This window comes from Henckelia pumila, chromosome 1 (assembly GCF_033568475.1).
Source record: "Henckelia pumila isolate YLH828 chromosome 1, ASM3356847v2, whole genome shotgun sequence".
Taxonomy (NCBI): Eukaryota; Viridiplantae; Streptophyta; class Magnoliopsida; order Lamiales; family Gesneriaceae; genus Henckelia; species Henckelia pumila.
The window spans coordinates 100,353,816-100,376,623 of NC_133120.1; the positions used below are offsets into that span (position 1 = coordinate 100,353,816).

A 22,808-nucleotide genomic window follows, 5' to 3' on the forward strand; every position below is an offset into this window, starting at 1 on the left:
AAGGATACATAAATATAATTACTCGAAAGTCGAAATGTTTCTTGCTGAACAAAATATATACTACTTTGAAGCATAATTTTCTTTTCCTTTTTTTGGAATGTTAGAGCTTTAGCATAAATGCGAACTTTTGTTTCGTTTTCAGCAATGTGGTGCGGGAAAGTGGCTTAATTCTTATCCCAATTTCCACTGATTTAATGTCTTTCTTTATTGATCTGTTGCAATGCAATTAATAGCCTAATCTAAATCACCAAGTACTGAGTTAATCTATGTTATATCGGGAGTATATTTTTTCCCTATTTCAATATCATTAGATCGTGTGGTTTTCTCGCATTTTTATGGAAGTCGACATATATGTTGATAATCCGAGGGCTTACATTTTATCGCATTTTAAGAAGAGAAATTCCAAGTGTAGGCTGTGTAGCATAGAATAATTCTCAATTACTACCCAAGTTTCAAAATTCAAATGCATGAATGACCAATTTATCAATTGGTCAATTTCTAACTTTGTATGAAAAAATTCATATTGTGATGTCTTGCATATATGTGAAAATTAATATCGTAACGTTTTTCAAATATTCTTAAATGCCAAATTTATACCAAAATCAACATGACATGAATTTCAAATTCGAACTAGCTAGTTTCATTATGAGCCATTGGATTGGATTTTAGATTTGCCTCATATAGAGTCATTTTAAATCTTATCTTCAAATACTTTTCAAATTCAAATCCTTCTATGCAAACACAATCTATAGAAATTAAATATCAACAATTACAATATTGACGACCTCTCAAAACGAATAAATACTGGAAGCTGTGCGATGAGTTATTGACAAAATTCGGACAAAATATTAAAGTGGAGTGGAACGCCATTAAGATGAAAATATGAATATTTGCGAAATGTGTTTTATCTATTTGAGTAAGATATCTTATGAATTAGATCAGGTTGCAAGTGATCCATTCTCATGTTAGTTCGATCCTATGAAGTAATAGATCAAATTTTAACATATCTCACTTATTTACACATTATATTTAGATAAAAATTAGGATTTGAAATCGATCAATCATAATTCTTATAATTACCATAAAAGACTATATAAACAATTTTTTTTGAATCTAAAAACAATATATAAACATGAAAAGTGACTTTCAAGTTTATGATCTCATTTATATATGCAACAAAAAATACATTTAAAATTATTTTATATCCAGACACAACCTACGATATTTCAATATGTGATAAAACATAAAATTAAATATTATTTAATTCTGAAAAAAAATATTTAATACTACTATTTTTTTCAAAAACAAAAGTCGTTGTCTGATGTAATGTCTCTTGACTAAACCAATATAACATAAAGTGGCTTTTATAAAAAGATGTCACATATGAAGAGTACTCTCTCCCAAGGCCACTCTTTATTTGCGTGGCTCTATATATGTATTAACCCGTCCATATATGGGGTGTCAGCTCAGGCATCGGTACACAATTGCCTTCATTCCTAGCTAGCTCCGAGTGATATATTCACCGGTCTTCCGCCGGAAAATGAACAGCTTGCGGGCGGTGGAGGCAGAATTGCCTCCTGGATTCAGATTCCAGCCAAGAGACGACGAATTGATATGCGATTACCTCATGAAACGAGCGGCCGGATGCACTCCTCGCCACACTCCTTTCTTGATTCAAGTTGACCTTAATTGTTGTGAACCTTGGGACATTCCGGGTAAATCTTGATTATGAGCCTGTTTGGATTTTGTAGAGATTTTTTAAAATAAGTGCTTTTAAAAGCTACAATTTTTTGCTTTAGAAAAAGCTCTAATTTTGACTTTAAAAAGTGCTTATTTAAGCACTTTTTGGTCAACCAAACACCTTGTTAACTGAAAAGCACTTAAAAAAATATTTTTTTGGCCTGACTTTTGAAACCAAACGGAGCCTATATGTCAACTTAAAAATCATATTTCACTTTCGTGACCCATGTATATATATCTTTACTATATTATAAAACTTCAGCCCCACATAGAAACCGATTGATCCGACTTGTTTACACCAAAATCAAATTATCAATATATCCTATAAAATTACACTCTATTTCATATTATCTCTAGGCAAAATGTTCAGAATAAATACACATCCTTTCACATAATCACGTTTAACTTCAAATTTAAAATTCAAAATTCAAATTGAAGAAACCGATTATCTTTTTTTTCATGTCATTTTCTTTCGTAAAAATTATTTGATTTGGTCATTGTTTTAGCACACACATTGCGTGTGCATCTTTCTATTAGTATATATAAACAAGGGCAGAGCTAGAAATTGATTAAGGTTTGACTAAAATTTTTGAAAAATCGTTCTATCGTAACAACGAAATTCATATAAATGTTTTTGTTTGTTTTTGCATGTTTAATTGGGTATGGGCTAACGCCTGAGATATTTGAGTGTTTGAACAATTTTAATGTCAGAAAATTAAAAGCATGGGACATTTGAAGAAGGATATAGAACTTGGTAAAGTTTCCGTACACATCGAAAATTTTAAAGAGTGGCATTAATCTATCAAATTCTGACTACAATACTACATTGCCCTTTTCTTTTTTTTTTTTGGTATTTGTTTTTAAACTTTTTGTTCACTACTTAGAGGTTGCGTGCGTGGGAGGAAAGGCATGGTATTTTTACAGCCGACGGGACAAGAAGTATGCGACTGGGCTTAGGACAAATAGAGCGACGCTGTGTGGATACTGGAAGGCCACAGGCAAGGACCGGGCCGTGACCCATAAGGGACTTCTTGTTGGGATGAGAAAGACTCTTGTCTTTTATCAGGGCCGGGCTCCCAAGGGGACCAAAACTGATTGGGTCATGCATGAGTTTCGCCTAGAATGGAAATTTGGGCCGGGCCTCCAGGCAGTTTCGTGTGTCCAGGTATCTACCCGGTCTAACCATTATTATGAAAAAAAAAAAAAAAACTAATGTGAAACGTTCGTATGGAAATTTTATGAAACGGATCTTATGATTGGTCATTAATTAGTCTTACGAATCAATTTTATGAGACGATCTTACTCCTAATTACTCACTAAAATTTATTATTTTATTGTAAAATATGGGTAGATTTAAGTGTTAACTCGTCTCACGGATAAATAAGAATATGACTCTTGTGAGACGTTCTCATGGATAAAAATATGTAAGACCGTTTCATAAAAGTCGTACTCTATATGTGAAAATAAAAAATACGTTCCATTTTGGAACACATAGTATAACGAGTTTTTTTTTTTTTTTCAAAGTCGAGCCGAGAAAAGTGTTATTAATTGGTCTAAAATTCAAGACATCACCTCAAATAATTTGAGACATTGATATGAAAATCCATCATAATAAATAAGGTATGTTGCCCGCATAGAGTGTAGTCCGAGTTAGTAGAGCACGTGTTGCTTTTGACCAATAGTCGAGAGTTCAATTATCTTACGAACATCTTCTTGTGATAGCTTATAGCACAGAGGTTGTCCAGTACCGTATACCTGACTAGCATGATTGATATGCTACTATGTTAATCTAAGAATTACTAAATATATATTAAAAAAGAACAATTGTAAATTCCATCGTCATATAATAATAATAAGAAGAACAATAAGGTATGTTGACAAATAAAAATAAAATGAAAGAATTCAATTGCTATAATACTTTTTGATTTTAGTTAGATTGATAGATTACCGAAACCTGTTTGTTTGTTTGGAACATTTCAGGAATGCACACGAGAGGATTGGGTTTTATGCAGAGTGTTCCACAAGAACACGCCGCATCCACCCAAACACAACACAGAATCCGGATTCGATACCAATTCTTCTTCCCCACCGATGTCTCTTCCGCCATTAATGGAACCTTGCAACAAATCGGACCCATTCCAAGCAAATCACTACCCCCAGCAAGTGCCCTGCTTCTCCTTTTCCAAACAATCCCCACTCCAAACCCAACTGGATCAGCAAATATTACCCACCAACGTGACCCCTGATCTCCGAGGAATCTGTCACCCTTGTTTTCATGAAAACGCGATTCAAGCAGCGTCGGGTCATCTCACGGATATGGGAAGCTTTGATAACGATTCTTGCGTCGAGGGTAGTTCCTGTTCTCGAGATCAAGACTTCTCGGAGAGCCGTCTCCCTTTTTCGGAGCTGGATTCCATTTGGAAAGGATGATTCTGGAATTAACGATTTTGCCAGCATGGGGATGATTGATCGATTAATAGATTATGTTGTCAGTCATCATATAAATTAGAACTTGAGCTGATTTTATTTCAATATCATTGTATCATTTTGAACATCGATCCATATTTATAATAAAAAATATTATTTTTTTACAGTCAATTCAAATTAAAAAACCGATTCACGAGAATTGCGGTGATTATTCTACATATAGCAGTTGCATATGACCCACTTTAGCCTAACCCTTTTATCAATACAAACGGAGCTGAAACAAATTCATATCTGGTTGGAGTCAAGTTAAATTCAAATCCAATGAAATAGAATTTGTTTTTTTAGCACCACTTTCTGATTGATTGTTTGACTTATCAAATAAATATTAAATTGTATTCTATTCATGTAATCTCAATTGTCGACGGCTGAATTCCAAAGCTAGTCGCGGGGTGTTTTTATCAAAATCAGTAGGCGTTATCCTACAACAAGTTGGTTCATGTCAAAATTTGCAACCGATTTAAGAACTCTTGGATCTTATTTGCACTACATTTTCACTTTGCATAAATGCACTCTTTGAAGTAGTTTTTTTTTTTCAAATAAAGTGCAAGGATGATCTTGTATTTTCAAAACAAATTCCCAACTCAATATATAACTCTCATGATATAATTAGCATTTTACTTTTTTACTGTGTGTAAAATTATTTTTGGGTGTTTGATAATGTAATTAGAACAAAAATAGTGTTTCGGAATCATCATTTATCAAATTATTGGGTACATCCATTGAAAAAAGTCGAAAGAAATTAATGTTAATGATATGCGTTTGGAGACTAAGTATCGTTTTAAAGGGTGCTCATTCAATGGTGTGTGTACATAATTATGGATAATATATGATGGTCATTTGTTGGCTACGGTCAAAACCCTATTGGCTGGCATTCACACTATAGAACACCTTGCGAGATTTGGGCTATATATGTTTCAACCCCGATTTCTAGTAAGAATTTGTTCAAATCAAAATCAGAAGGGTTTTCCCCTTTGAATCCTCCTCTTCAATGAATCATTTGATTAAAGATATTCATCATCATCTATACTTTTTTTCGAAACATCTATAAAATAAAGATCAATCAAAGTTAATTAAATTTCACGACCTTATATGATACAGTGACATAAACATCTCTTAATATCATGCACTTGGATTTCAAATCCGCCCAATTTAACTCTAGTCAAACAAGTGGTGATCAGTCAAAACTTATCCTCCTAAATGCGGCCTAGGGGTAGCATCTCATCCAGAAATTGACTATGGCAGTAATAAAAAAAAAAGAAAAAGAAAAGCCCGTAAAACTGTCATTTTTTGCTATTTCAGATTTTAAAGGGGCTAATATGCAATTTAAATAACACGATGTAGATATATTCCACCTAGAGGTATCAAAACGGACTAGTGAGGCAGGTCGACTCACAATCCGTCGCAACCTACCGGTTTGTCGGTTTATTTTTTAGGCGGATTGAAAAAACATCAATACAATCCACCTATTTTGAGATACGGATTTACGTGTAATTTGATGGGTTTTGGTGGGCCGACCTGCAACCATCACAACCTACCATTAAGTCAGATGAGATGTTGGCCAAACTTTTAGGCAGGTCGTGAAATTTTCAATCCAACCCATCTATTTTATATGGTCAAATCAGACGAACTCAAGTACTGAACCCGTTTTGACAACTCACGTTTCCATCCAACTGAGAATGAACTGATCGCGATCGAACACTGCAAAGAAAACAAATCAGAATTCCTAAAATAAACAAGTAATACAATCGTTGACAGTCACGCGCCGTTGACTTTCCTTGTCCCATTTGCTTCCTCAAATGTTAAAACTCCGGCTGTCGAAAGTGGACAAACAAGCTGACTAATCCCCATTCCAGATTTTCATTCGTCAATCGTCATACCCAAAAACTTCTTGAATTTTGAAACTTTCATCTTCAGATGTGAAAGCTCCAGTTCACACATTTCCTCCGCTGTTTGAAAAATCCTCACCCCTTTCGTTTTCAGGATTTAAAACCCACTTTCTCTTAATAATTTAGTTATCATCAGCTTTTATATATATATAGTCGGCGGAGCGGCGCTATAATTTGCTCTCTGTAGGCCGGAGGTACTGCTTCTCCGGCTGTCTCAAGATTTCTTTTTTCTGTTGCGGTAACGTCTCTCAGCTGGGTTTCTTTCAATTTTCTGCATCTCGTGGTTGTTTTCTGTGATCTTCCCTTGCGTAGTTGTAATTTGATCCCCGGGTTTTGTTTTTTCTTGGGTTTATGTATGATCGATGATCTTGATGCATTTACAGTATGTGGGAATGGAAATTGGGTGTCGAATTTCTTTTTATTGCTGTCTTGTTTTTAACCTCAGGTTTCCTTATCAACAAGAGATTTACTTTATTCTACTTGACGTAGGCGATGCTGATTGAAAGAGGATAATATTGTCAAGAAACATTCATATTTTTAAAAAAATCTTTTTTGGCGTTTTCTTGTATGTTTCTTCAGGCCAGTTGTGCATAGCGTGATCCTTTGTATTTCAATAACTCAAATTGCTATTTTCTTGTGACATTTTAAACTTGTGCGTTAATTGAAATTGGATCTCAGTTTAGGCGGAAAATTGTTCGAGGAGCTTCATTTGTCAGAGCTATGATCATATATATTGAATTATTGACGCGGTAATCTTAATCTTAATCTGTGATGCTTAGAAATACTTTTCACCTTTCCCGCGGGTGTGTCGCGGGTTTATCTTCATATGGAACTTTTACACATTTAGTAAGCTTTAGGATTCATTGCTGCAGTTGATGGCGTCAGAAGTATATTTGCATTGTGATTGTGTGTCAACTCTTCACCTTTTTCGGTGGAAAATGACTTCCTTTCTCCTTTGGCAAAGGATTTTTATTGTTCACGACATATTTGGTGTTCTAGTTTAGCAGGACATGCTGAATTCTATCAAGAAAAGCAAATTTTTTTTTGTTGATATTTGACGTTTGGGAGGGGTGGGTGGGTGTGGACTTTAAGAGAAAAATGTGAAACTTGATTTGTGTCCATTTCACGCTATGCAGAGGAATGCATTTTCTTTACATTCCTATCATTGGCTATTTGGCTGTATCAGTCCAATATATGTATTGGATTTTTCCAGTCTCATGGGATCAAAGAATTTCATATTACTATAGTTTTTCGTTGCAAGGGCAGATAGGATAGAGTGTTCTTATCTGTTGTGCTCATGAACCGATTGTTTATCTGTCAAGTTTGAAGTATTTTATTTGTACTTGTAGCGGCAATACAGCTGGTGAATCCTACAGTGATGACCTGTTTTTCTTTTCTCCGTCGTAGAAGCTTGGATTCTATATCAAGACATCCAGAGTTTGGAGATGGTAATAATGAAGCTTCTTTACATGAAAGTTCTTTTAAAAATTTTGTTTGGCAGCTCTTTAGTATCCACTCTTTCATTTTGGACTTTCAAGTGACCTTTTTTCACTTGTAAGCCAATCATAACTTGTTTTTCATTTCTATTTATATATTGGTCTATTTTAAATCGTTGTAACGGGATGTAATTTTGTGCAGATCTTGCAGGAGTCCGCAATGTTAATCTTTATACGTACAAGGAATTGAGAATTGCTACAAATGATTTTAATCAAGAGAATAAAATCGGAGAGGGAGGATTTGGTTCCGTTTATAAGGTCATTGGAGTTTATGTTTTAAATTTCTGATCAAAGATAATAGCATTAGCGGTTTGGAGATGACTGTTATCTAAATTCTAATATTACTCTCTTGGATTAACAGGGAAAACTTAGGGATGGGCGAATGGCGGCAATAAAGGTTTTATCTGCTGAGTCGAGACAAGGAGTAAAAGAGTTCTTGACTGAGATTCAAATGATTTCAGATATAGATCATGAAAATTTGGTAAAGCTTTACGGTTGCTGTGTTGAAGGCACACATCGAATTCTCGTCTATAACTACCTCGAGAATAACAGCCTAGCAAGAACACTTCTTGGTACTCCTCTTGCCATAGTTTGTTCTCAAGTTCAGTGTATATTACTTGGTCAAATGGAGCCTAATTTTATTCTTAATCTGCGATAAAGAGATCGAAATTGACTCTCTTAACTTTGTTTCTTATGGGGACTTGTTTGCGGATAAATTAATCACATGTTGAACAAGAGATTTTGATTTGATGAGGTGTACACTCTCATATATGAATGTCTTTAACATCTTTCTGCAGCCAGAGGTCACAGCAACATCTACTTTAGCTGGCAAACACGAGTTAAAATTTGCATAGGAGTTGCAAGAGGACTCGCGTATCTTCACGAGGAAGTGAGACCACATATCATCCACCGTGATATAAAAGCAAGCAACATTCTTCTGGACAAAGACTTGACGGCAAAAATTTCAGATTTCGGTCTTGCAAAGCTCATCCCTGCCAGCATGACTCATGTCAGTACACGCGTGGCAGGAACTCTGTAAGTTGTAAAATCTTCTTGTACTGTTTCAGCTGTAAATATTACTGCAAATACTCTTCTCTTTCTTTTATATTCCAAAAAAAAAAATATCATAGAGTGAACACAATTTTGTTGTTGCAGAGGTTATTTGGCACCAGAGTATGCTGTAAGAGGGCAGTTGACACGGAAGGCCGATCTTTACAGTTTCGGTGTTCTGATTATTGAAATAGTAAGCGGAAGATGCAACACTAATACACGATTACCTGCAGAAGAACAGTATATTCTTGAAAGGGTATGAACTTCTTTAGTGACCACTATGCCTCATAAGTTTTGCTTTTCGTAATCTCGTTTGAAATGCTTTCCTTGTTCATAATGTGGGAATAACCCATATTCACAAGAAGTTATAAATGCCTTCCTATCACTCTGAGTTGCAATTATTACATAGATCGGTTTAGGTTATAATATATCATATATGCCATACATTACAACAAACAATGCAGTGATAATTAATTTGGGGGACTTTCCAATTTTGTAGTCTACCGCTATAGGCTTGGTCTCTCGGCTCATGGCCTTGTATTGATAATGACGCGACTAAGCTCACTGTTAATGATGTGTCATTTTATCTCCCTCATCTAGATTTTAACAGGGGATCAGTCATCAGTGTATATATGATGATTAATTTTCAACCGTAATGGCTCAAATTCTACTTGGCTCCATGGACAACATGAACATATAAACCTGGTTATATTTCTGTCAAGACACTTTCATGACCATCGAAATTTCGTCGCAGACATGGAAACTTTACGAGAGAAAGGAGCTCGTAGTGCTAGTGGATACAGCACTTGATGGAGAGTTTGACGCCGAACAAGCCTGCAGATTCTTGAAGATCGGTTTACTCTGCACTCAAGATTCGCCCAAGCTTCGGCCCTCCATGTCAAAAGTCGTCCGAATGCTTACCGGTGAGACAGATGTTGATGGACTCACTATAACACAGCCTGGCTTAATCTCTGATCTAATGGACCTGAAGGTCAGAGGTGAACCCAAGTCCACGCCCGGAAACAATCAAGCTTCTTCGAGCTACAATTCGTCTAGTTTAGGTGATCCAGAGAATACCACAACGTCCACCTCAGCACCATCTTCTCAGCCGAACACCGTGCTGACGATGTCCGACGGGAGAAGCTGATGACTAGGAGAAGTTGAACTCAGATTGGCTTTCATGGTTGTTGGGACACAAAGTGTATCTGCTTTCGGCTTGTGAAGTTCTTTGAGTGTGTTCATCCTACATGGAATGGAAAGGCATATTTGTCAAAACACCATAATAGGCAAGTCCCACAGTCCACACATACATCATACATATGCCCGCCCACGCACATATACAATCAGCAATACTGTGGTTTCTATGTTTAGGTGTTCGGTGGAGACTTGAGCGTATTAATGGGTCTTTTTTATTATTATTATTTTTTTATTTTCATTTTCTTCTTATATTTTTGAGTATATAATATAATATATGGGTTGGCTTCGTTTGCTTGACTTTGGTTGGGTGAGTTTCTTCTATTACACAATGTAAATATATATTTTTTAGACGTCGTACAGAATAAATTATAATTTATTACAAAACAAAATTCTGTCTTTTTTAACAACATTCTTGGTATCATTCTACCACAATAAACAATGAGATTTTAGTAAAAGTCATTTAATTATGAGTCTATTCGATATTTTTTCATTTTTTTAATGACGTGAAAACCAGCGGTCGCTATCTTTAAATGCGCACTGGGTAAAAGTCTGAATTAACGCAATAGTTTGTAAAACTGTGTTAGCTAGTAAGCCACACTAGGCAAACTATGTGTGACATACTAGTTCAAGAAGTTGTTGATATGAGAATTGAACTTCTGACATCTGATCAATAATTCAGCTATTCCATCAATTTGGACAACACTTAAAAGAGTCATATTTTCTCATTCTCTTATCTCTTTCGCCTGATCTCACAATTTGTTGCTTAAACTCAATAAAACGTATAAATTCCTCATAATTATTAATCAGGACAAATTTTAATATAATTATAATCGAAATACATATATGTGCAATATGTGCTTGAGTGCTTTGATACATTCCTGGTCTTTTTGTTTCTTTATTTGAGATGAAAGTGATTTTAATTTATTTATTGCTAGAAACTTTCAATGTTTAATTTGATTATTGTTATTTATAAATATTTTTTAGAACTGATTAAGAAAGTTCGAATAATTAAAATTGTTGTAAAACAAGAGAGGCCATGCCAATGTCCCTCTAATTTCATGGTGTGAATTTCATGTGTGGTACACATTTGTATAATCTTTCTTTAGTTCTTATATGATTACACAAATAAAACTTAACAAATTTCATGTTTGATTTTTTCAGATCAACATTTTTTGTACCAATTGTTGTAGGTATTTTTTGGGGTATTTTTTTTTTTTTTTTGGATAACGTGAGAGATCCTACACATCTCAAATTGGCGAGGTCCCTTCTCAGTCCATGGAGGCCTTTGTGTGAGCTTCCGATCATCACAAATTTGGAGGGCTCGGACTTTACTCATGCGCAAGGGAGTGAAAGAGCTGAATTCTCCCAACAGAGCAGGTCGGAATGGTTGTCCCATTCCTGTCCCATTGCCCGGAACCCTATTGCCCTTTGGACTTTTTGGTCGCTCCCTCTTCACAGCTGCTCGCGAGACCTGAATCTCTTCCATGTTGACATATTTCTCAGCTCGGGCAAGTAATTCCTCATACGTCTCCGGCGGCCTTTTTATTAAAGATTTAAGAAAATCTTTTTTATTCAGCACTTGCATGAATGCGCTGATGAGCAGGTCTGGGGTAGCCATGGGTACCTCGAGAGCCAAGGCACTAAACCTTCGAATGTATGCCCTCAAATTTTCATGTTCCCGTTGTTTGATTGCAAAGAGACTGAAAGTAGTGGTAGGATGCTTTTTGCTACTAGCAAAGTGATGCAAAAAGGATTTGCTAAAATCCTTGAATTCCTTGATCTCCCCAGCGCGTAACGTATTGAACCATTGCTGGGCTGGTCCTATGAGAGTAGTAAGGAAAGCCCTACACTTGATCGGATCCGAATATTTATGCAGCAGAGCTGCATTCTCGAAGCGTGCTAAATGTTCCTCTGGATCGCCTTTACCATCGTACTCCCCGACGTGGGGCAATTTAAATTGTTTGGGAAGGTCAGCGTCCAATATCTCCTGAGTAAAAGGAATGTTTTTGATTGTGGTAGCTAGGTACCCGGCCTGCTTCTTCCTGAGCTGCTCCATTTCTTCCTTCAATTTTTTGATCTCCTCGAGGTGGGCATTATGATCGGGATGCGGAATATTTGCCTCATCCCTCTCTGCCAAAGCCCTCTTAACAGCCTGAGCTATTAACAACTTTAAATTAGGATGATTTCCATTCTGATCAGCCATCAAAACTCTTTTTCTTCAAATTCCCACAGACGGCGCCAATTGATGATGTCGGAATTTTACCTCGGGTTCGGTCTGGTAGAATGGATCCTCCAATTCCTTTATAGAGCAGGTCGGGTCGGGTATGGCAGAACTGCACAAGCAACAGCTAAGTCAAGGGACGCCGAAAGTGTTTTCGGCGTGACCCCTCCGATGCCTAAGTCAGTGTCTTGAAGGCAGAGAGTATGATTAATGCGAGAATGAGAGATATGAATACGTGAATGTAAAAGTGAGTAATGAATAATGAATAAAACCATAACAGTACCTGTATTTATAGGAGAAAATAGAATAAGTTACCTAGTAGAATTATAACACATCCTGGACTAGGACTCTTCATCCATTGGACTCTTCTTAAGTTTATCTCTATCTTGTGAATATTTGAGAAGATCCATACTTATCCCACATGTATCAGAGTCTCACTCGAATTATAAAAAATATGCGTACAGCATACTGGGCCCAGCCCCGGTCGGCCCATTGAAGCATAACCTAGCTCGGCTCATTATGACCAGCCCAGGTCATGACAAAGCCCAACATAGCTTTAGACTGGACTGGACCCTACCACCTTGGGCTATGCTAGGTAAACCCATTATAAACGGGCTCGGGTGGAAATATTTTATCAAGGTAACACTTAACAAATTTCATGTTTGATTTTTTCAGATCAACATTTTTTGTACCAATTGTTGTAGGTATTTTTTGGGGTATTTTTTTTTTTTTTTGGATAACGTGAGAGATCCTACACATCTCAAATTGGCGATCCACATTTTTTTTAAATGTCAACTTTTACTGTATGCAAAAATAAAATAAATCCCACATATTATCAACAAATTGAAACTTTTCTATCACGTTTTGATTGATGAGAAGTTGATATATACAAGTAGGGTTAGGCTTAAATATTGACCCTTATAAAATATCGACGACTTAATACATATGGACTAAAGTATTATAATGCAAAAAAAATATTAGTTATGACAAATATCAACCGCCAAGATGGATTTCTTTTAGAGACATTCGACGTGGAAAAAAAAAGACAAGGAATTGAGATATTTCAAATGACATTCCTCAAGGTTACATTTGTAATTCATTAATGTTATTATTGAGAAAATTGCATGATTTAAATAGATTGAGATTGAAATCCAAGTTAATTTTGACCATCCAAGCAAAACAAAGAATTTAAAATCAATCGACCAGAGCACAACTTTAGTTTATGTTTGTATTGAAAGATTTGAATTTGAGACTTGTAAGAGGTCTTGAAATGACTACATAGTGTGGCGAATTTGAAATCCATCAAATAATGGATTGAAATTTGAAATCGTAACTAAATTTTTCCAAACAAACCAATAAATTTCTTATCATGAATCTGAACTCCCAACTTCGAATCTATCACTCCAAATGCTAAAAGAATTGGAAATAAAATAAGCAATATCCACTTCAATTTCTTGATCTCCACTTTAAATTTTTTAAAAAACTAAATACGTAATTAACTGTTGATACTGAAGGACGAAGCCGCGAGGGCAAAGATAGCTTGTGAGAAGTGACCAATTCATAACTCTAGAAATAAAATAATAATAATACGAAGACACTCCATCAATTTTACATATTAATTTTATGAGATAGATATCTTATCGATTACTTTTCATTGAAGATATGAATCGAATCTACAAGTCTTATGAATATAGATTCGTAAAACCTTGTCCAAAATATCTACTCAAAAAAAAATATAAAGTAAGCAATATATGATATGATGAAGTCATTTTTTTCATTTATAATAATAATAATAATAATAATAATAATAAAACATAGTAATTGAGATTTGTGACAACCACCTCTATCAACTCTACTCTTATCAGCTTCGCTACTATTTGTGATATTGCGCTGAAAAATGCCCAGGCTTTACAAATGACCTAAGTTATAATCATTAATTAACAAAGATATAAATTAATTTATTTTACCTAACATCAACGGAGATCCTTGAAATACCAAACTTATTTGACTTAAAATTCACTCATTATTTTTATACATCATCATCTATTATAAAAGAATAAAGATTTATCGTTGTTTGTATACTTATTCAATTGTTTATAATTTCATTTTATTTCGTTTTAGATGGTAAAAAATATAAATTTAAAAATTATATCATATCTGTCTCAATTATATTGGACACACTTTTTTTTTTGTTTTTATCAAATATATAGTTTATATCATATTTAATAATTTTTTTATATATATATTTTTTTCATATGCATCTATTAACTTACGTTTTCAGAAGATATAACTATTTTTGAATGAACTAAATAAAATTAAAAAATTGTCTATAATTTATTTTTCGAATGATATTTCAAAATCTATTTGAAGTAAGATGTTTATTTATATACATTATAATATAGGGAGAGAGTAACGATATATTACTATTGTTATACTACCATTAACGAGGAACAAGTGGATTCCATCCAATATTTTTAACCTTAATTGTAGATTAATTCTCCTAAAATATCTCAAATAAATTATTCATCTTCTCTCTCATCATCACTGCTTGTCTCACTCTCACCACGCCTTTTTCAAACTTTTTAATCTTCTTTTCCACTTTCTTTTTCACAAGTATTCCATGAAAAGAAAAAAAATTAGTGAAGCCTAGGGTTACCACTTTTTCTCCCATTAATTAAAGCTAAAAATTCCTCAACATTGTGCTGAGAATTGCATAAATCTGCTTAAATTTTGTTTTTGCGTCTTGGGTCTTTTTTGGGCATGTAATTTGGTGGGTTTTTTTTGGGTTCCTTCTGCGTTTTCTGTGTGAGGTTGGTGTTTTGAGTTCAGCTTTCTTTCATGGGTGGATTGTTGGAGTCAAAAAAGTGAAAAATGCTGTGAATTTATTTATGGATTTTGCTTTTATGGAGACGTATGTGCGAAGCAATTCAGTGTTTTAGTTTCATTTCTTGCTGATCTCCCAACTGTGGAGTTCACGAAATTTTCGCTTTAACTGTGTGGAGCAGGAATATTCTGGATCTTTTTGCTTTTGTTTTATGTACTTGCTAGCTCATACTGGGAAATCAACAATTGGGATTTCTTTTCTTGACAGCAGAAATCTTTGGAGATTGAGTTCGATTAAAGTCTTTCGTGACATTATCTCAATATGGGGTGCTTTGGTTGTGCATAATAACGATGCCGGAGATAAAAGCTATTGGGCACGCTCAGCCAGTCAGCCTCAAGGTCATTATGAACAAATTTCAAAGGACATTGACAAAAATCTGATCTTTATTGTGTGAGATTCGGTTTTGTGGTTTATTTTGTCCTTGCTTAATTGAAAATTCGTGGAGTTATTAGGTGATGGAGGATATTGGGTTGTTCAACCAAGGGTTAAAATGGTTGCGATCGAAGAATTTTTACTCTGTTCCAAAGACAAATTTTAGGTGTTTGAGGGACAAGATTGGAATTTTCATGGAGCGGCACTGGCCAATGGTTTGCTGTGGGTGTGCAAGATTTGGAAGACTTCTGCTGTTCCTGTTGGTTTATTGGAAAAATTGCTGCGTCACAGGCTTCAAGTCTTTTATTGGGCTGGGTTCTGCGGCTCTGCTTGTCATAATGTGGAGTTGCTTTCTCAGCTTAACATCAATGTCCTGCCTTTTGTATCTGCTGCTTAGTATGGTATGCCTCCAGTCTAGATAAATCTTTCAGTTACTGTACTGCTTTATGCCCTGTTATCTAGTTTCATACAAATATATTTTTCCTCGGTGCATTTAGTACAAAGTTAATTATGTATATATCCTCGCTCAAATTTCGTGATTGAAAATTTTGTGTTCCAGATCTAGTCCCGTAGATGCTGATACTTGACATTTAAGGTTTATCTGGAAAGAAATTTTCTATAATAGCTTTCCTGAGTAATGAATCAGGTCTCATTAATGCTTGGAGCGATAATGAAAAGGATGGCTATTGTTATTATATGCAATAGTTGTTATTGGTTCAAGTTCAATGATGGTTTTTCCCCCTTATTTGTAACATTCCATTGCTGGCTTCCGTTTCCCCAGTTTTTTAAGCAAGCTGTTCGTCACACATCTTGGATTTTATTTTTGAAAATTGTCTTCAGAAATCGCATTGGCAGCAGTTCAGTGAGCATGGTTCAATTTTTCTGTAAATTCTTAAAATTCTGTTACGCGAGTAAGCACCCTGGAGACATGATACTTGAATTGACCCAAGTAAGACCATCAAAATGGTATGGACCTTTGATATGTAATCATAGTTAAGTGGCATGCCTCTTTTAAACGCAACTCGATTCTTGTACGTTATAGCTCATCTCCTGCTCTTGGTCTTGTCTGTTGGTCAAAGAAGTGTAAAAGGGGAACTTTGATCTCTTTTTATAGTCATGTTCCAAAATATAGCACTTTTGAAACTTTCTTACCTTCCTAAAAGGATGCTAATGAGTAACTCGTGGTTGCTAATTTATTTCAGGGAGTGGCCGGTGTTGCTGTTCAGTATTTGGGCTACACTCCTGGTCTTTTTATTGTTGGACTATTTGCTATTCTAGTTTTGTGGATGTATGCCAACTTTTGGATTACCGGTACCTTGTTTATAATTGGTGGTACGTACTTCTCCTTGTTTATGTTGAACTCAGTACATAGTGCTGAACTGCTGATCAATTTATTTGCTTATCCCGTTTCCCATTGTAACCAATCCTTTTTTGGGCTTATCCCAATTGTAGCGCAAACCGATTTTCTGGGAAAATAAACAAAATGTCATAAGATTTGAAACTTTTGATGATATCATAAGATCAACACGTGCATTCTCAATTTCTTAATTGAGCTTGCTTCTGGTTTTATGAACTATTTTTAAAATTTATCCTCTTATTTTAATATGTGGATTCTGTTGGATGGCAGTTGGAGCATCTCTTGTCCATCAAGTATACTCATTTATCATCATGAACATTTGAAGTTGGCTCCTAAAATTTTTCTTGCGCCGATTTTTTGCCCCAGCTATTGCTCTTACTTGGTGAATGTGTTGATTGAAACACAATTCTGGAATGCAGGTTATCTTTTCTCCCTAAATCATGCAAGGTTGGTGGTTCTTATGGCAACTTTATATGCTCTATATTGTGTTAAGGTTCGAGTGGGATGGCTTGGAGTGTTACTTGCATTTAACCTCTCATTCCTATCGAATGAAGTACTTAACTACTTGATCAAAAGGTGTGATAATTTGGGTGAAAACACTCATTTTGAGGAGCATAAAGTACCGGAATCATTTGCAAAAGATGATTTCTCCCCAGAGTGTGAATATTCTGCTCCCAGTGAAGAAGAAGAGAAGTTACAGTCAAGTAAATCTGACTGCAAACCTACTAATACTTCATCCTTTGTTGAAAAACCTAAAGAACCCGTTGTTAAGAAATTGGTTTGTAAAGATTCATCTTCAATACTTGAGATGAAACGAATTATAGGCTGTGGGGATCACTATGAAGCATTGGAGTTTCCACGTCAAAAGAAAGTTGATTTTATTCTGTTGAAGAAGGAATACCGAAAAAAGGTTGGTACACCATTCTCCACCAATATATAACTCCTCCACCTCGTACTTGTGTTGTTAAAATGGTCATTTTTTTTATCTGATACTGGTGAGGTACTTTTCTCTGTTCTAAGTTATTTCCAGTAATTCCATTTGATTGGCATTTTATTTTCAAATATAATGTTGGCTCACAGCAGCTCCGCCTGAAACCTTGACTTATAAGAAATAAGAATCAGCCTTGTTACGTAATCAATGATGAGTGATTTAACTATACGCTATTTCGTCTATACTGATTATGATATCATTAACCGAAAAAAAGCTGACTATAATATTTAATTTTTCCCTATGTTTTTGTTGTGACTCAATACGACAATACCTCTTTCAAAAGCTTGGATTAAAGCATGTTTTAGTAAGGAAAGGAAAAAGGAGAAATTCAAACTGATGCACAAAAATTGTTCTGTTCCTTTTTCTAAATTTTTATTGCAAATGCCTAAAGAAATTGTGTGGTTACCTATAGAAAGAAAAACAGCCAATGTCATTCTTCGTTGGATATATCCTTCAATGCCCTGGGCTTCATAGTGGAGATCAGAATTGCATACCTTGTAATGCCAGAAAGTAATGATTTAGGTTTGACTGCTTGTGTGAAATGAACCTTGATCGTCCGATTCTCCTTTAGTCCTTTACACTAAGCGCAATGCCTCAGTGTACGAAAGGGTACTGGATATTTGGAGAAGAAGTACTAACTTCTGTTTGCTGCCTTGTGATTCACTATTCTCCGTTCCTCTCCGCTCTTTCCACTATTGAACCCTTGCTTTTACTTTGTTTCCCCTATGTTTGATAGGTATTACCTTTCGGCCTTTATCTTATTATGCCTACAAGGAAATTTTTCAGTTGCCGTGGTTCGAAGTTATCGTCTGAAATGTAAAAAAAAAGTTGTTTTGGATAAACATTCTTGAACCCACTTATTTTGCTCCATGAAACGTAATTCCATTTTCTTGTAAAAGTGAAGTCCAAGGTATAGGGTAAAGTGATTAGTTGATGAGTGTCTTTTTTTCTCAAGATGTACATGGTCTGTGTATCTTGTTAGTTAGGTTTATTGTTTAATTTTCAGGCCATGCTAGTTCACCCAGACAAAAACATGGGAAGTCCGCTGGCAAGTGAATCTTTCAAAAAGCTTCAATGTGCGTATGAGGTTAGTTTTTTTCATGCTTTTGGCTATTTTTTTACAGATGCCTGAGATGAGCTTGTGTTTATTGTGCCGAATGGCTTCTCAAGTTGGCATGATTGTAGGTTCTTTCTGATGCTGTGAAGAAGAGGGACTATGATGAGCAGCTGAAGAAGGAAGAATCTAAGAGTGTCCTGCAGAAATCACCTAGTACTTCTTATCAGGTGCAAACATGTGGATGGGCGAAAATAACCTAATTTGTTTCATGCGTCTGTGGTCTGTTAATTTGATTAGAAAAAAGATAGGCATTTAATATATATATAAGAAAATGGTGCAATAATGATGTAGAGCAGGTATATTTTAGAATGTTGTCAACACTTCATCAAAGCTATGCTGCAGTTGCACAATGTGTTGCATACATTTTTTTAGTGTTTTACACGTAACATTTAGATCATTTGTGGTAACAGTGATGTGGAAAATTTGTGTGTGAGCATGCATTCAATGTATTATTGTGTCTAATCTCATGGAGGAATATCTTTTATGGATGCACACAATCAATGTTTGTCATGAGGTTGGAAATACACATGATGAATATGACTACCTGTTATTATAAACACAATCTTCAATTACAATACGCAGACAACTGCTGACTTTTGCTCCGACGAGTCGAGGCGCATACAGTGCACAAAGTGTGGAAATTCACACATCTGGATTTGTACAAATAGATCAAAAGCCAAAGCAAGATGGTGCCAGGTTTTGTTTCTATGAGAAAAATAAATTTCGGCATTTGCTTGGTATACATACAAAATGAATATGGTTTTGTTGGGTACAGGATTGCTGTCAATACCATCAAGCCAAAGATGGTGATGGATGGGTAGAGTACAAAGGGTCACTTGTATTTGATCGGCCACAAAAGGTATATTCTTTAATAAGATTGGTTTGTGTCGTATTGATGCATCTTCAGTTGAAAATGATTGGGATGTGCTTTCCATGTCCTTGGTACGATATATCAATATGTTCGGTCACACTATTGTAAGGCACCATCATGCTTAACCCACACAATGGTGATGTCATGTACATGATACTTACAATAATTAGTATCTTATGTTTTTGAGGTTTTGCTTTTTGCTTATTAGGAATTTGTTGCACTATCTGGTCTATAAGAGTTGTTTTTACTAGAGGATATGTTGACTTTCTGTGAAGTTACTACGTTTCTTATCAAAAAAAAAAAACCATCTGTGAAGTTACATATTGACAACTGATTTTTATCTGACTTAAGGACAACATAGGCAAGTTGTGAATAAAATGGCTTTTAAGAAAGCTGTCTTTGCTAGTGTTAGATCGCGATTAACCTCTTATCTGAAACCTCTTTTAAAGTTGAGTTCTATTAGGACACGAGTTCAACATCCTTCCCTCGGGCCATGACCCTGGAATCCTTGTTGGGCATATTTTCATACCGTTGCAATATATTTATTGACACGTTTACCTGTTATTACGTCCATGCTACATCTGAAATTTTTAATATTCTCTCTCTTTCATGTGGATCTGTAGTAAGCTATTTCTTTTTTATTTTATTAGGTGGAAATACCTCGAGCATTTGTATGTGCTGAAAGCAGGATCTTTGATGTGTCAGAGTGGGCTATATGTCAGGTAAGTTTGTTGCTTTTGCTCGAAAGAAAATTCTGAATGTGTTGGGGTTTTTTGTTAGCAATAATTCTGGCATTCAAGTCATAGCTGTTTGTCTAGAAGTCAACATGTATCTTCGAGTAAAGATTTGAAAGTAGGAGGATTCTACAAATGTTCCATATTTTATGTCTGCGATCAATCGAATGGAGTAATGTGTAGATTGGTGTATTTCTATAATTGAAGGGTGGGTCTCAGGTTGATGCATTATTGCTTTAAACCCTTTGTGTTTATTGACAAAGTACATCAACGATGGTAATTAAGCTTCTATTAGACCACTTGCCAAAGTTTGAGGTATATAATCTTTATTAACAGTCCCAAAGAATCTTGATTACAGGCATAGCCCAATTTTCTACTTCATTGTTTATGGTCAATGTCTGCTCCTCACAATACCGAAGTTGTCCCACTATTGCTGATTTCTTGCGATATTTCTACTTTTTTATGTCTTGACACGCTTCAGTATCCAATTAGAGTACGAATTGTTCTCTCTTGTCACCCGGAATGAATTTTTTTTTTCTTTCGATTTTTAGGGGATGGCTTGCAGGCCAAACACTCATCGTGCCAGTTTCCATGTCAACATGGTCGGATTAGAGAAGTCAACTCAGAGATCCAATTCGGGCAGATATCCATGGGATTTAGATGCGGAGATGATGGATGAAGAGGAGGAGTTTGAATTATGGCTCCAACAAGCACTCGCATCCGGACTTTTTTGCGAAACTTCCAAGCGCAGGAAGAGCTGGAGTCCCTTTAAGTTGCCCCAGAAAAAAGGAAAGAATCAGTGGCGAAGATCATCTTAGAAGATAATTTTTTAACTAAAATTTATTGTTCATCAACGTTAGGCGTACATCCTCTGAAACTGGCAGAGGAAAACAAATACGAGAGACCGTGGTTTGCAGTTCTCTGTAGAATCTCGCGAGCTGCTGAGATGGAGGGAGTCGAAGAAGAGTAGAAAAATCCCACAACCACGTGCAAAATTACTCGTTTCACACGGTTCATTGTGTAAATCATGTTAGATTCTTCTTGTAGTGTTTTTTCCTTATTGCATATCAGTTTGGCGTTTTCACGTTCAAAGTTGAATATGGAACTGAAAGGAATATGAAAAGTGATGATGTTATTGTACATTTGCCAATAAATTCACATTCAAACCATTCTCCCCACCTTTACGCTTGGCCAAGATGAAATGCTTGTTGGACTTGGATTACATTCTTTTGTAATATTTTCGTATTTGGGCTCTTTGTTTAAGAATGATATAATAAAATAATATAAAATTATTCTTTTTTATGTCGTATAGGTTAACAAATGATAAAAATGAAAAATTTTGTTCCAAGACAATGTATGATAAGCGTGAAAATTGCAGGGTAAAAGGGTGGACTTCAATTTGATGCACGTCAAATCAACGACTACACGTGAAACCAAGAAATCTCAGCTTTTTGGTTCTTGCACTCTTCATAATTGTGATGTTGTACAGAATATAAAAAAGAAAAAAAAATGAAAAAAGGAGGTATGGCGATATAAAAAACGGTGTGGCAATAGCACATGCCGGGGAATCCCCATTTTCTCCTTTGTTCTCTTCTTGTTTTCTTGGTTTGGCCACTAGCCAAAAAACTACTGTCATATATACATGATCCAGTGTTGCCCTCAAAATTCAAGTACCAAATATAGGTCGCATTATTTGATGATATAATATATATATATTTGTTTTTATACGGATGGGAATGTTTGGACAAAATGTTTTATAGTCTTGAGTGCATGTGTCTTTGGAGAAATGGAGCAATACCCACCAGTTATTGTTTTTCTTTTCTTTTTCTTTTTTCAAACTTTGGTTTAAATCAAGGGTTAAAAGAGCCACATATCATCAAGAAATCATAAAGATCATGTGAAAGAACTATGAGGAATCCAAAGTAGTTGTGATGTAGCATGAACTATTTGGAAAAAAAGATTGACTAAATGTTGACACTTGACCAAGTATAAATCTCAGAGATGGCGATGGAAATGATTCTGAATCTGAGGGTGTGCTTTTCCTAGATGTAGCAAAATTATATATATCGTTGAAAATAAGAGTTGGGCAGGTAAGAAAAACAGCTCTTCTGATAATAATAATCATAATACATACGTACATGCATATTCGTTGACGACCATATAATTCGCACTAATTATCTTTCTATGTGTATCAGGTAAAATTTCGGATAAATATAATAGTTTATATATCACGTTATTCAAATAAATCATACTAAACAAATCTTACATGACAATCTTGTTCGAAAAAATGTCAGCAAAGAGAACAGGAAGCATTGCCACGGTTAAGAGCTCCATGAGCTATACATACACACACATGCCCTTTTCAGAGGTTGTGATTTGATAAGGTTTTATGGTAATTGTCCACT

The 22,808-nt window shown here is 35.3% G+C and overlaps 3 protein-coding genes across 13 annotated transcripts; all 3 read left to right on the forward strand.

The window, feature by feature from the left end:
- The first annotated feature begins 1,389 nt into the window (after nucleotides 1–1,389).
- LOC140874632 (NAC domain-containing protein 21/22) lies at nucleotides 1,390–4,331 on the forward strand. Of its 3 annotated transcripts, XM_073277977.1 has the most exons (4): nucleotides 1,610–1,715; nucleotides 2,452–2,494; nucleotides 2,625–2,905; nucleotides 3,721–4,331. In XM_073277977.1, the coding sequence occupies exons 2-4, from the start codon at nucleotides 2,464–2,466 to the stop codon at nucleotides 4,168–4,170; spliced, it is 762 nt and encodes a 253-aa protein (XP_073134078.1). In that variant the 5' UTR covers nucleotides 1,610–1,715; nucleotides 2,452–2,463; the 3' UTR covers nucleotides 4,171–4,331. The 3 variants fall into 3 exon arrangements, with proteins under 3 accessions (XP_073134076.1, XP_073134078.1, XP_073134077.1); XM_073277975.1 differs by lacking the exon at nucleotides 2,452–2,494 and having other exon boundaries at nucleotides 1,390–1,715; XM_073277976.1 differs by lacking the exon at nucleotides 1,610–1,715 and having other exon boundaries at nucleotides 1,728–2,494.
- Nucleotides 4,332–6,047: 1,716 nt separating this feature from the next.
- LOC140880483 (cold-responsive protein kinase 1-like) lies at nucleotides 6,048–10,144 on the forward strand. 9 transcript variants are annotated; one of them, XM_073285034.1, is made up of 8 exons: nucleotides 6,048–6,351; nucleotides 6,792–6,862; nucleotides 7,463–7,561; nucleotides 7,761–7,867; nucleotides 7,971–8,181; nucleotides 8,407–8,644; nucleotides 8,765–8,915; nucleotides 9,414–10,144. In XM_073285034.1, the coding sequence occupies exons 3-8, from the start codon at nucleotides 7,492–7,494 to the stop codon at nucleotides 9,804–9,806; spliced, it is 1,170 nt and encodes a 389-aa protein (XP_073141135.1). In that variant the 5' UTR covers nucleotides 6,048–6,351; nucleotides 6,792–6,862; nucleotides 7,463–7,491; the 3' UTR covers nucleotides 9,807–10,144. The 9 variants fall into 9 exon arrangements, with proteins under 9 accessions (XP_073141135.1, XP_073141143.1, XP_073141125.1 ...); XM_073285042.1 differs by having other exon boundaries at nucleotides 7,474–7,561; XM_073285001.1 differs by having other exon boundaries at nucleotides 6,050–6,351; nucleotides 7,474–7,561; nucleotides 7,752–7,867.
- A 4,460-nt stretch (nucleotides 10,145–14,604) lies between these two features.
- Nucleotides 14,605–21,572, forward strand: LOC140877583 (uncharacterized). Its single transcript, XM_073281118.1, has 11 exons — nucleotides 14,605–14,887; nucleotides 15,172–15,299; nucleotides 15,414–15,734; nucleotides 16,536–16,665; nucleotides 17,110–17,600; nucleotides 18,688–18,768; nucleotides 18,867–18,965; nucleotides 19,381–19,494; nucleotides 19,574–19,657; nucleotides 20,320–20,391; nucleotides 20,955–21,572. The coding sequence occupies exons 2-11, from the start codon at nucleotides 15,252–15,254 to the stop codon at nucleotides 21,219–21,221; spliced, it is 1,707 nt and encodes a 568-aa protein (XP_073137219.1). The 5' UTR covers nucleotides 14,605–14,887; nucleotides 15,172–15,251; the 3' UTR covers nucleotides 21,222–21,572.
- Nucleotides 21,573–22,808: the final 1,236 nt, after the last annotated feature.